This window comes from Ursus americanus, chromosome 4, assembly GCF_024610735.1.
Source record: "Ursus americanus isolate L20-20 chromosome 4, mUrsAme1.1.p, whole genome shotgun sequence".
NCBI classification, from domain to species: Eukaryota; Metazoa; Chordata; class Mammalia; order Carnivora; family Ursidae; genus Ursus; species Ursus americanus.
The window spans coordinates 72,427,414-72,440,330 of record NC_142130.1 but is presented as its reverse complement, the minus strand read 5'-3'; the positions used below and the strand labels follow the sequence as shown (position 1 = coordinate 72,440,330).

At 37.3% G+C, this 12,917-nt stretch overlaps 1 protein-coding gene across 1 annotated transcript in view; it reads left to right on the top strand.

The window, feature by feature from the left end:
* SAMSN1 (SAM domain, SH3 domain and nuclear localization signals 1) overlaps nucleotides 1–12,917 on the top strand; it is a 296,775-nt gene that overhangs the window by 181,052 nt on the left and 102,806 nt on the right. The window contains exons 4-6 of the mRNA XM_045785444.2: nucleotides 3,990–4,027; nucleotides 6,718–6,755; nucleotides 8,857–8,943. Coding sequence (XP_045641400.2) covers nucleotides 3,990–4,027; nucleotides 6,718–6,755; nucleotides 8,857–8,943 — 163 coding nt within the window. The remainder of the gene's footprint in view (nucleotides 1–3,989; nucleotides 4,028–6,717; nucleotides 6,756–8,856; nucleotides 8,944–12,917) is intronic.

Genomic DNA, 12,917 nt, shown 5'->3' with positions numbered 1-12,917 from the left:
TTCAACTCTTGCTTCAATATTAGAATTCAATGTAACTAATAATGAATTTAATGAGAAATAACATCTATAATTTTCTTCAATGTGTTTGGCATCGTGTAAAGATTTTATGAAGGCTAGCCCATTTAATCTTCAAAGTTAAGAAAATCATAGACTCCAACAGGATCCTGAAATCAGCAGTCACTGATGGTTGAATATTTGAGAGAGGAACCACTTATAATTCTTCTTTGCATCTTGTCTGATACATAGTACATGCTCAATAAATATTTGTTGAATGAAGTGTAAATGTATGAATGAATGAATGAATGTATATAATTCCAATAGAGTATATTAGGATGAAGACATGACTAACATTTAATCAAAGTAGAGCACTATATGCATGACCCTAGACAAGTCAGTTTACCGTTTGGGATCTCAGTTTACTTATCGCAAATCAAAGGTCAGATCTCTACAGTCTTAAAAGTTCACCATGGGATTTACACCATCATTTACTGCCGATCAGTTTTCTCTGGTGCAGAAACACCTTTCACATTTCCATTAGTTAGGCAACAACAATCCCTGACCTATTCACTTCATTTTTCCTTTTTGACTTTGTGATTTGAAAGTAAGATTTAAAAACCAATAACACAAGAAACAGACGCATATTAGACTCAACCCCAAAGGACAGTCAACCGTAACCACTGCATGAGAATAGAAATACGGCACCTGGTATCCAAAATTTCTCTTAAGTGTCCTCTTCTCTTTCTTCATTTTGAATTGTTTTTTTTTAACTTGACCTAATACGACCTTGTTGCATAGTTATGTGAAAATGCTTTACTCCTATAGCCTGCTCTCATCTACTTGAATAATAACACATGTTGGACATGTCCTTTAGTTTCTGCTGGCCCGTTTGTAATAATTTGCCTACAATTTCATTTTTTATTTTCCTAACAATTGCCCGGGGTAAAAATTAAATTAAGCCACAAACTCCCTAGTGAATGAAAGGTAAGACTAATGATTAGTGCTTGATTTAGGGGATAATGAAATGAAGGCTAACAGGAGTAAGTTTTGCCTGGTATTTATGGCAAGTGTCAAATTAATGGACTAGACAGAATCATTTCATTGACTCTCTGAAATGGTGTCTTCTTTTTGGAGTTCAGAGTATCACACACACACACACACACACACACACACACACACACAGATGTAGCTCTAAAAATAAAGCTGTATCTAGTCTTTCCTTGACTTGCCCCTCTAGGAATACAGGGTCTGAACTCTGAATACATAACAGTCTGCTTATGTAAGCAGAAGTCAGAAAGGAAAGCAGCTGCTTTGAGTCTGGTACAAGCAATACTAAAAATTGCTTAACCAATTCAGTAGTAACATACACCTAGGCAACACCCAGGGAACAGATGTATTATTAATTAAGTAGATGTTGCCTTGTTTGAAAACATAATCCCCTTCTCCCTTATAATCACACTTCAGACACACATTTAATGTGCTTGACTCTCTCTACCGTCTTGTAGGAAGCATGTTGCTGAAGGAAAACTGCATTACCTCTAATATCTTAATAGGGATTAAAAGAAGTTTTAACCCACAATCTTTTTCTTTTTTTTTTTTTTTAAAGATTTTATTTATTTATTTGACAGAGATAGAGACAGCTAGCGAGAGAGAGAACACAAGTAGGGGGAGTGGGAGAGGAAGAAGCAGGCTCACAGCAGAGGAGCCCGACGTGGGGCCCGATCCCATAAAGCCAAGATCATGCCCTGAGCCGAAGGCAGACGCTCAACCGCTGTGCCACCCAGGCGCCCCAATCTTTTTCTTTTTTAAGTTTTATTTATTTAAGTAATCTCCACACCCAATACAGGGCTCGAACTCACGACCTCGAGATCAATACTCTTACTACTGAGCCAGCTAAGCATGCCTCAGAATCTTTTTCGAAGTATCCATTACAAGAAAACTCTTTAACAAAAAACCCCCAAACCAAAGTTATTCATTACAAATAAAAATTGGATAACCCAGATTCCAATAAAACAGAACAAAGTAGATAGTCCCTAGAGAATGTTGTGACACTATATGCCCTAAAAATAACCAGTCTCTATCCCTGGTCTTATGAAATTCTTTCAGTCTTGATCCAGATGTCTCCATGCCTCGGCCCAGAGCTAACTGTATCTCTTTTACCACAATCAGCAGCCACACGTATTTGACCAGTTTTGCGTGGGCCCAACACCTGCTTGTATTAACTTAGTCAAAGGCTTCACCCAAGTGAAGCAGGAGACCGTGCTTTAATAATATGCCCCCTGGGGTGCCTGGGTAGCGCAGTCGTTAAGCGTCTGCCTTCCGCTCAGGGCATGATCCCGGCATTCTGGGATCGAGCCCCACATCAGGCTCCTCAGCTGGGAGCCTGCTTCTCCCTCTCCCACTCCCCCTGCTTGTGTTCCCTCTCTCTCTGGCTGTCTCTCTCTCTGTCAAATAAATAAATAAAATCTTAAAAAAAAAAACAAAAAACAGAAGATAGCTAATGTTTCCCATCTTTCATATTGCAAGTTGACCCTTTGTACTAGTTAACTCTAGACTAGACACCTCTTTCTCTATACTCAAAACAGGTAGAATCGATTTTGAAGACTATGAGATTTGCAATCCGAAGAAATTTATCTAAACCCATACAACAAATTCATTAGACTCAAAACAGTGGATTCTGATTAATGAAACATATTTGGCCCAGACTTTATAGATTATGTAAATATGGAACTTGCTCCTTCCCAGCTAAATTCCAAATATATGTGACAGGAAAGTGTAACTACAAAGATGGCCATCCTTTTTCCTGATGACACAGTGCTGGTGTGGTTGCTAATGGTGGTGAAAGGGTCCCTTCAGTTACCCTGTGGGGGACAAGTTATCCTGGATTTGGCAGTGCTCAGACGGATACTGTCAGCCATTGGAACAATAAAACCAGTTTTGCTTTTTCTGATTTTCATTCACTACTCTTCCCCACTTCTGCATTTCTGTTTTTTCCTCTTATGTGGAATATTGGTTCCAGTATTCTTTACCACACAAATTCCTACCACACCAATCAAACCTCTCTCCAACGTGATCTGTTGCCTATGATATAGTAGATGTTAAAAAGCACTTTGAACATCAAAAACATGAGTGGTTTTGAATGAAGGAGAAGATGAATGATAACAAGAAAATCTGAAGTGTTCTTTTTTTTTTTTTTTAAGATTTTATTTATTTATTTGACAGAGAGACAGCCAGCGAGAGAGGGAACACAAGCAGGGGGAGTGGGAGAGGAAGAAGCAGGCTCATAGCGGAAGAGCCTGATGTGGGACTCGATCCTGTAACGCCGGGATCACGCCCTGAGCCGAAGGCAGACGATTAACTGCTGTGCCACCCAGGCGCCCCAAAATCTGAAGTGTTCTTAAAGGTGCCTGGGAGCAGTTTAAGCTCTTTCAAGGATGGTGAAAGATGTGGCGACATATTCTTCTCCGAAAAATGTAAGGGATTTACACAACATTCAGTTGCTTTGAAGAGAGAGGCCAGATGAATCACAGGTGTATTTCAACACACTCAGGGTATTGTGATAGATTAAACTTTCTCAGAGGAAAGTACTGTGTGATAGAATTAGCATACTCTAGTGCCTATCTCTGCCCTTGGTGTTGGTGGATTGCTGGGGAACGGAAACTTGAGGTTATAAGGATTTAACTGCATGTTTTTATTTAAAAGACTTGGTTTATTAACTGACCAGGGCTTAGAATAAGGTATAAGCCCTAGTTAATAAAGGAAGCACTCTGTGTCTCTCAAAGTTACAAAGACAAAAAGAGAAAAAATACAAACAACTTGAACTGAGATTCTATGACCTAGTACCAGAATACAAGGGGGAAACACCAGTCATTTTACTGGGAAAAGGCAAAACGAACTACATTTGGATTATACTCGAAGATGAACCATACTTGAATTCTCCTGATATCTTGGAGTAGTAGTATTTTATTTTATTTTGTTTTTTTTTTTTTCAGGAAGTTTCTAATTTTGAGAATGCACAACCAAAAAGAAAGTAAGTCAAGTTTACCTTGAAAACTTTACGCTCTGTTAGTTCTGTAATGTTGAATGGAATATTTTAGTGGTTTTCCTGTCAAAGCGCTTTTTAAAAAAATCGTCATGTACAAATCAAGATATGTTTTACTCTGCTACCATTTATCTGTTTATGCTGATGCATAGGAAACCTGTGTTGTGACATTTCTGTACACGGGGAGGTGAAAATGAAATTTCCAGAAGAAGAAACGTGTTCAAACCAGACTCCGATTAAAGTGGGAGCCTACTCAAGAACATGCTTCTATTGGTGACCTCCTAATCTTCTGAAGGGTTCTTCTAATCCAAGTAAAAATGTGTTTGTAAAGAGATTTGGGTTATTTAGGTCAGGTTTGGCTTTACATTCAGCACATCAAGCGGCCAGAGGATGTGGCACACACATGTTGCATAAAGTAATGGGATTTTAACGAATAAGCGGAAATACAGAGGGGCCGGAAGTTGGCTTATGGGGAAATTTCCAGATTGGTTGCTGATGATACAGAATAGCTTCCTTGCACTCTGGAATGGTCTGAGACCAAACTGTTACTATGTGAAATTCTCTCCGGATGGAGTCTTTCTGGACAGCCTGCTCTCCTGCCCCCAAGGCATTCTGTGATTTCCTTTCGTTTCCTTCCTTTCCTGCTCACAGCCTTCTCCTAGTAAGGATGTAAAACACACGCATAGGAAGTAGGTAATTGGATGATTAACAGCTTAGAGCACCTGGACGACAAGGGCAGTCGTCTTTTAGCCACAGTTAACTATTTAAACTACAACAGTGGCGTTTTAAGCCTGAGCTGGAGTCAAGAAGGGGTTTTGGCAGGACTCATCTCCTTGTGAAAAGCCGCGCTGCCTACGCGGCGGTTCATTCTCTCCGCGGAGAAGGAACTCAGCGACTCCAGATGAGGGACTGACATGAAATGACAGCTGTTGGCTTACGATTGATGCTTCTATAGATTAGAGGATACCAAAGCATGGGGAGGCGAAAGGGGAATGGATGAGAGGGAAAGTACCTGATGCTGACTGAATTAGGGTTTTGCAAAAGCAGTTAATGTGCTCCTCCGATTGTGACCAATTAAACTTGAAGACTCGCGAGTTCCTTCATTCTTTTGTCCACCACTCCTCTGAAGGGAATAACATCTCGAGCTGTTCTGCACCTACCTCCCCTTCCCATACTATAAATAGCTTTCTGGGAACACTTACTCTTTGCCGGGAGGCGTCTTAAGCGTTTGCATTAACAAATAAAACAAACCCAAATAAAATGGTAAAGACAAAAATTATATATACAGATTTTTTTTCTTACAATCCTGAGCTTAAGGAAAGGTGAATGTGGCATTAATTTAATGACTACCAACAATATAAATAGTGGGAAACACTCAAGCTACCACAAAGTTAATTATGTGTTCACCCAGTGCATAAAATAATTAACATGATCGAGTCAGCATAGTCTTAGCCTCGGTTTCTGTTTTGGACATTTTATTATGGAAATTTTCAATTATACACAAAGGAGGAGATAGTGATGAACTCGCATCACCAGGCTTAAACAAGTATCAACCTACAGTCAATCTTATTTCATTTCTACCCGTTTGACTCCCCAGCCCTCAACCCCCACTATTTTTTTAGAGCAGATCCCAGACACATAATTTCATGTTTTGATATATATTGTTACAAAGCAAGCCATGTGTTTAAAAAAAAAACAAAACATAACCACAGTGCCACCACTGCACTAGAACAAAATAAGAAAAATTGTATCATATGACCAAATATATAGTCACTGTTAAAATTTTTTTGACAGCCTCATGTGCTTTTTTTTAATAGTTAATTGAATCATGATCCAAACAGGATCATTGCAATGCATTCAGTTCATTTCTCTTAATTTAAAGGTCCTTCTCCATTGATTTGTTGAAGAAACTGGATTGTTTGTTCTGAGGAATTTTCTGTATTTTTGAATTTTGCTGATTGCATCATTGTGGTATTTTTTAAAAAACATGTTCTTCTATCCTCTATGTTTCCTGTAAATTTTTTAGTTAGATCTCCGGGGTTGATAATGTTCAAGTTTGATATATGTGTATATATTTTAAAAGTAGGTCACCAGTGACTGTAGGCTTCCTGTTGCATTACTTTGGAAGCCCGTATATCTGGTTGTCTGTAGTTTTATGACTGTGAACTTGCTTAGTGGGTTCAGACGGTATCAGGCTGATCCATCCAGCACAAAGTTGCCCTTCAGCCTTTCCATGAAAAGTTTTAACAGCAATTGTTGATTATTGCCCAGATCTGTTGTTTCATTAGGGATTATACATGATTATATTCAATCATTCTTCCTGTATTTATTGAATGGAATTATTTCAAAAACAGCTTTTCCATATTAACTATTGATTATCTTGAGATACAATCATGTAAAAACGGCCCACTTTTTTTGTGTGTGGGTTTTATGAATGTTGCATGGAAATTTCTCCAAATTGCATGGAAATTTCCAGGCCAAGATTATACTTACATTAATTGTACTTTGCCATCTAGGGTCAAGAAAATTCAGGGCTATATACAGACGTTAGTTAGAGGTAGAATTTATTTCTGCTCTCAAATGTATTTCAAGCATGTCTAGGTAATCTAATTTCTGTTTGATTAAAAATTTTATTTACTAGATGTAGACTTAAATATCTGTTTCTTTTATTCTTCTAGGTTGATCCAGAGATCTATGTCTGAAAACAAAGGATTTGGTTAGTAATTTAGAAGATTACTCATGCAGATAATCTGTTCTGTTTCTCTAAAAGTTCTTTTTTTCTGCCACTTCCATACAGCAACAATAAGTGATTAATGAAAATCAAATTGTCTTTGAATTCTATAGAAGAAATTTTTTAAAAAGGAAGGTGGTTCCATTCTAACTGTAAATGGCTAAGACAAAGAAATCATTGATTTATTCAGAATAATTTCCTTTTACATTAAAAATATAATTCTCTTTGATGGTTTATTGGCTGATTATCTTCCAGCTTCCCAATGTTAGCTTGGCTGACCATGGTCAAGGTGACCTCTTCCATATCTTTTCAGATATATGAATCTGGGAATGAATAAAAAGAAATAAAAAATATATTACAAAAGACTCTTCCACAGCAGTTCAAACACCAGAACTTTTCTTTAGTTTCTGTGATTACAGCTTCTGTAATTATAATAAAGGCCATTGGCTTGATTTGTTTTAATTCTGAAGTAAATATCTAATTCTATTAATCACTTTTAGAAAGCTAATGGATAACGTCTTGCCTTCTCTTACAGAATATAGTGTCAGTAATTATAAAATAGTCACAGTGGCAAAACATCTGGATTAGGGCACCTAGGTGGCTCAGTCCGTTGAGCATCTGCCTTGGGCTGGAGTCATGATCTCAGGGTCCTGGAATTGAGCCCCACATCAGGCTTCCTGCTTGGTGGGGAGGCTGCTTCTCTCTCTCCCCCCCACTCATGCTCTGTGTCGCTATATCTGACTCTCTCTCTCTCAAATAAATAAAATCTTTTTAAAAATCTGCATTATTCAGGCAATACTTTATTTTTTTAAAGATTTTTATTTATTTATTTGAGAGGGAGCACAAATCGAGGGGGAGGGGCAGAGGGAGAGGGAGGAGCAGACTCCCCACTAAGCAGGGAGCCCAATGTGGCTCTTGATCTCAGGACCCCGAGGTCATGACCTGAGCTGAAGGCGGATGCTTAACTGACTGAGGCCCCCTAGGCGCCCAGGCGATAATTTATTTTTAATGAAGTTTGTTAAACTTGTGGGTGCCCTTTCTCCCCGGTAGAGTCTAAGAGTTGGATGCTCAAACTCCCTTCCCCGTCTTTTTAAAAACCAGTCTCCTGGGCAGGACTTGAAAAGCTCATTCAGACCAAGGTGATGATCACCAATGGATGCATCTTCCAAGGGTGTCTGATATTCGTCCGGTGGCAGCATCCATGGGGGCTGTGTCCTATCTCACTAGTTAAATATTTTGCGTATCAGTCCTGATTTAAATAATGCATAATCTTAAAGGAAGTAAGGGAAAGTTTTATTTTCCATCTGGATTTATTCTCATAGCCTGCTATGCAGTTTGTATACACAGGGCTATAGATGTTTCCATCCTAGTATAATGCTTGATGCTCGACTCCCTTCCTGTAGTCAGATAGGAGAGTAAATAGTGCCTTTAAAAACAGCACAGGGGTGCTGACTTTGTTTCCAGGTGATGCTTTGGGTGCGTCATCTCAGATTTGCTTTATCAATATGATGACACAACATGTGGAATGATTGTCTTTGATAAGGAGATGAGAAGGGATTCTAATTTTTCATGTTAGCACAGTTCAGTTTTTCACCACATATCCAGGCCCTGCTGTAGATGGTGGGAGGACAAGGCCCAGCAAGTCATTGTTCTTCTGCTCAAGATTTGAAAGTTTCTTGAAATCACCACAGCTCAGCGTTCTCTCCACACACTTGATCATTTTGTTACAAATGATGAGGAATGTGGAGGGTGGGGACACTTGAACTAAGCATAAAAACGTAAATGTTAATTCAGGAAAAATCCTTCCAAGAATAATGTAATCACAAACTATCAACAGGTATTTCAATAGAAGCATCCTACCACATATGCATGGGTGCTTATGTAGTTCATGGAAATAAATGGGGGCCCACGGGACAGTTGGGGGTTGTCCATTAGGGACTAGAACTCTCCAGGATGGACCACAGAGCTCTTCTGTCTCTTACCAAGTGACAGCTGTGTGCTGATCTTGTTTTGATTTCAGATTTCTTACACTTACTGGACAGATGTTACTGTGAATTCTGCTAACCAATCATCTGCTTTATTTTAGAAAGGAAAACAGTGAATGACACAATCTGGCAGGAACCCTGCAAGCCTGAGAATGGTTCCCACATCAGAAGACTCTGTCAGCTAAAAGGTAATTGCTAAATTCAGTTCAGCTGACTTCACATTTTCCCAAAGTAGTTTAAAGGGCAGGTAAGAAAAATTTACATCTTTCCCTATTAAAATAAGCAGGGCATTGTGGTCTACTTAAAAAAGGAAAAACAATTAGAATAGGAAGTATGTATTATTAATAGGATATATACGTGTGTCCGAGTGCATATAGATACACATAGACATATAGGAAGGAAATGGAATCTAATTAGGTTGACTGTGGAAGCAAAGAATCAATTGCAAATAATATTTGAAAGTCTTTAATGTCTATAAGAATTTTAAAATGTATTAAAAATCAGCACATAGAAAACCCCTCTAAAATAACATCAATATATTAATAGTTGTTAAAACATGTAAGTTTTCCTTAAAAATATAGAAGAGTAACCTTGATTATTAATACAAAATTATATCATTTTATAACTTAAAAATTCCCAAGAAGAGAAAATTAGCAGCCAGGTGTAGAAAAATTTATTAATAATAAATGACTTCAAAATTAAAATTATTTAACTTTGGGAAGGTAATGAATAAAACAATAAGTCTTCAGAGTTCACAAACATGAACAACAGCATAAAAAGTTGATCTGCTTGGTATTCTCCCTCTAATGTTACTGGAACAAGAAATAATTAATTATGTTAGTTATTAATTAAGAGTTTCTAATTTTTTATTAAATATATTTTTAATATCTTAGGGCAAAGGGAATTATAGTGCATATTTGTCATTAGTTTAGTGATTTGATTATATATTCTGTCCAAATTTTACCTTTTAAGAGTGCTCTTAGATTTACAAAGTATTTATGAAAATAATTTATTTTGAAATATTTCAGTTTTACTCAAGATTATGTAACATTTTGGGGAATAATTTTAACTGAATTTCTAAATAGTTGTAATTTTCTCTGTTACAAATAGGTGAAACATTTTGGGATTTAGTTATTTTCTTTTAATCACAACATAGGAAATGTTTTAATAATATCATCTTTTGATTGGACTGTATCTTTGTTCTATGTTCATTCACACATGATTAGTCAAACATTCATCCACATCACCCGTCCTCCGTCCCTTTAATAAACACATGTGAGTTTTAGATTACCGTATATTGATCTATGGATCAAGAAGTCATAATTGTACGATAGATTATTTTTAGTTATAAACTTTGCCATAAGTTTCTTTAAAAGTTCAATTTCCTAAAAGTGCCTTTTTCCGATACTTTTTTTTTTTTTAATTTAGGAATCATAGGCAGGTAATTCTATTACAGCCAAAAAATCTTGGCTTACGGTGGGGTATTTCTGATTAGTGACATGTTCTTTGTCGGAGAAGAAAAAAAGCAAGCTTTTACAGAAAACTTCTCTGCTTTGGTTACTTCTGAATCTTGAGCTACCATATATTCGTGTGTGTGCGTGTGTGCACATGTGTGCGTGTGTGTGTGTGTCTAAAAGTTCAGCTGACATTTCCACAGTAGCGGCTGAGTCACAGGACATCTCCTAGGGATTAATGCTGTGCAAGGAAGAGTTGATGGCCTGAGACCAAGGCCGTCCATGCCACTGTAAATTGAAGGGAGAAATTCAGTGGGCAAGGGAGGGCCACAAGTTGTGGATGTGAATTTTATGGGTGGAGGAGCTTCATTTGGAAAGCTCAGAGTATTTCTAGGCAATTAGTGCCCTACCCATCAACCCATAATATTTCTTTCTCATTTTTAAACACTACTTTTCAACTGTTAATTGCATAATTACTTAAGAGAGGTTTACTGTGTCTGAGGATAGGCAGTCTGTCAAGTTTAGGGAGAGGAAGACTGGAAGGTGCCGTGTCACTATCACCAGAGCCCATTATTTTATTGAACATGTATGATGAAATTTTAAAGACAGCCTCAATAAAACAGAAGAAAACATACAGGGAATTAAATGGTAGGAGTGGCACTAACTCCTAAGGAATCTGTTACAAACTCCAAGACCAAAAAAAAAAAAAAAGCCACTTCTCTCAATTTCAGTTTCAAAAAGGTATTTGTTCATGACACACTTTAATAGCATTTCAGGCCTAAAGAGTATGGGGTTCCGATGAAAGAAACATCCACAGGTTATGTTTAGCAAGGATTTGTGCCTGGTGTTTCAATCCATAAGGATATTCACGTAGCTCAATAATATGACTGTATTATGTCAGTTAAGACAAAATTTACCAGAATACATCGAGTGCCAGAAGCATAATATTTTTAGTTTATCTAGTCCATTTCCTTCTTCTAAGAAGAGCTTTATCGAAATCTCTATCTGTGCTGTTAAAAGACTACATCTGTAAAATAAATGCAGGATAAATGAAGTGCTCAAGACTTTGTGATAAAGCGCGGGCATAGTTGAGGTATCAAGGAAAATTAATTTGTAATTCATATTAATTGTACTTTCAGCATCATAAACAGGAAGAATATTCATAATGTTCATTAGAGTAAATCAAAATCAATTTTTAAATTTTAAAATTTTTAAATTGATTTTGGCCTTAGTTTTATGAAGAAATTAAGTTAAGCCTGAAAAGAACAAACTTTGAAATCTCTGAATTGGAGTTTACCTAAGATCAAGTTTTGATTTAAGTAAAGATAGTGTCAGGAACAAGGTTTTTATATTTTACGTTAGGAAGTACAAAGAATTAAAGCAAAGCAAAATTTTTAAAAAATAATAAAAAGGGGGGCACCTGGGTGGCTCAGCCGTTAAGCGTCTGCCTTCAGCTCAGGGTGTGATCCCAGGACTCCGGGATCGAGCCCCGCATTGGGCTCCCTGCTCTGCTGGGAGCCTGCTTCTTCCTCTCCACTCCCCCTGCTTGTGTTCCCTCTCTCACTGGCTGTCTCTCTCTCTGTCAAATAAATAAAATCTTAAAAAAATAAAAAATAATAAAAAGGAAACAAAACATATTTAGTGATTTTTCAAACAGTGGGACCATGACAGACTATTCCATAAAACAGAAAACAGTCAAAAATAAATAAATAAATAAAAATAATTGGCCTGTTAGTAAAGGAAGTAAGGGGCTGGATAAGATCAAGAAATATGGTTACTATTGAAAGGAATACTAATTGCACCCACACTGCTGTCAAATTTTTTAAAAAATAAATGCTCCTTACCTATGATTTTGATGAGATTCATTATCAAAAATCCTATTAGAAGAGGGATGTTATTAGGGCCTTCAAGTTTCCCATTTGAATTGCCATTGGTTTGAAACCTTCTTTCCTGAACTCTAGTCAATGTTATTATTTGGCCAGCCTCCTCAGAGTAAGCATGTAAATATTTTGGCTTTTGATTTTTCCAGACCTTATTAATTCTATTTCTTTTTTGGCTTGATATCCTGGCAAATTATATATAAAGTCACAAATGTATTTACTATTCTGTTTAATATTCAGGGACCACCATCTAATTTAAAAATTGTTTCCCAAGACCATATAATTTAACTCTGGTTAGACGGGATCACATGAGCAGTCATCTGCTTATATCATATGGGAATAGACGCCCTGAGCAAAGGCTGCCTGTGAGCGGGCCTCCAACTTCCAAGGAGGGCTTTCTGAATTGAGTGATAAGAACACTCGGTATCCTAGTGTTTTGGACAAATGAATTTCCCTTCAGTTCTTTAGGGGAGTTCTTCCTAGGATTATAGTTACCTGAGTATGGTCAGAGGTATCTTCATTAGTTTCACCTACAAGCTGATTTAAAATACTGCTTTTTTACTTAATCTCATTTCTTCCCCACAGCTGGGGGAGTTGGAGTCTGAATGTTTATGTTGAACGGTGCATTCCTACATACACTGTCATTTGTAACTCACTTATGTAGTTTATGCATGTTCAGATAATCTTGTTGCTGCAAAAAAAACCACGCCAAAATTTAACGGCGTCGAGCAACAGTTTATTAGGCTCATGGATTTTGTGGGCCAGGAATTCATTCAGGGCAGTGCTTCATGATATCTGAGGCTTCTTCTGGAAAGACTTGAATGACCG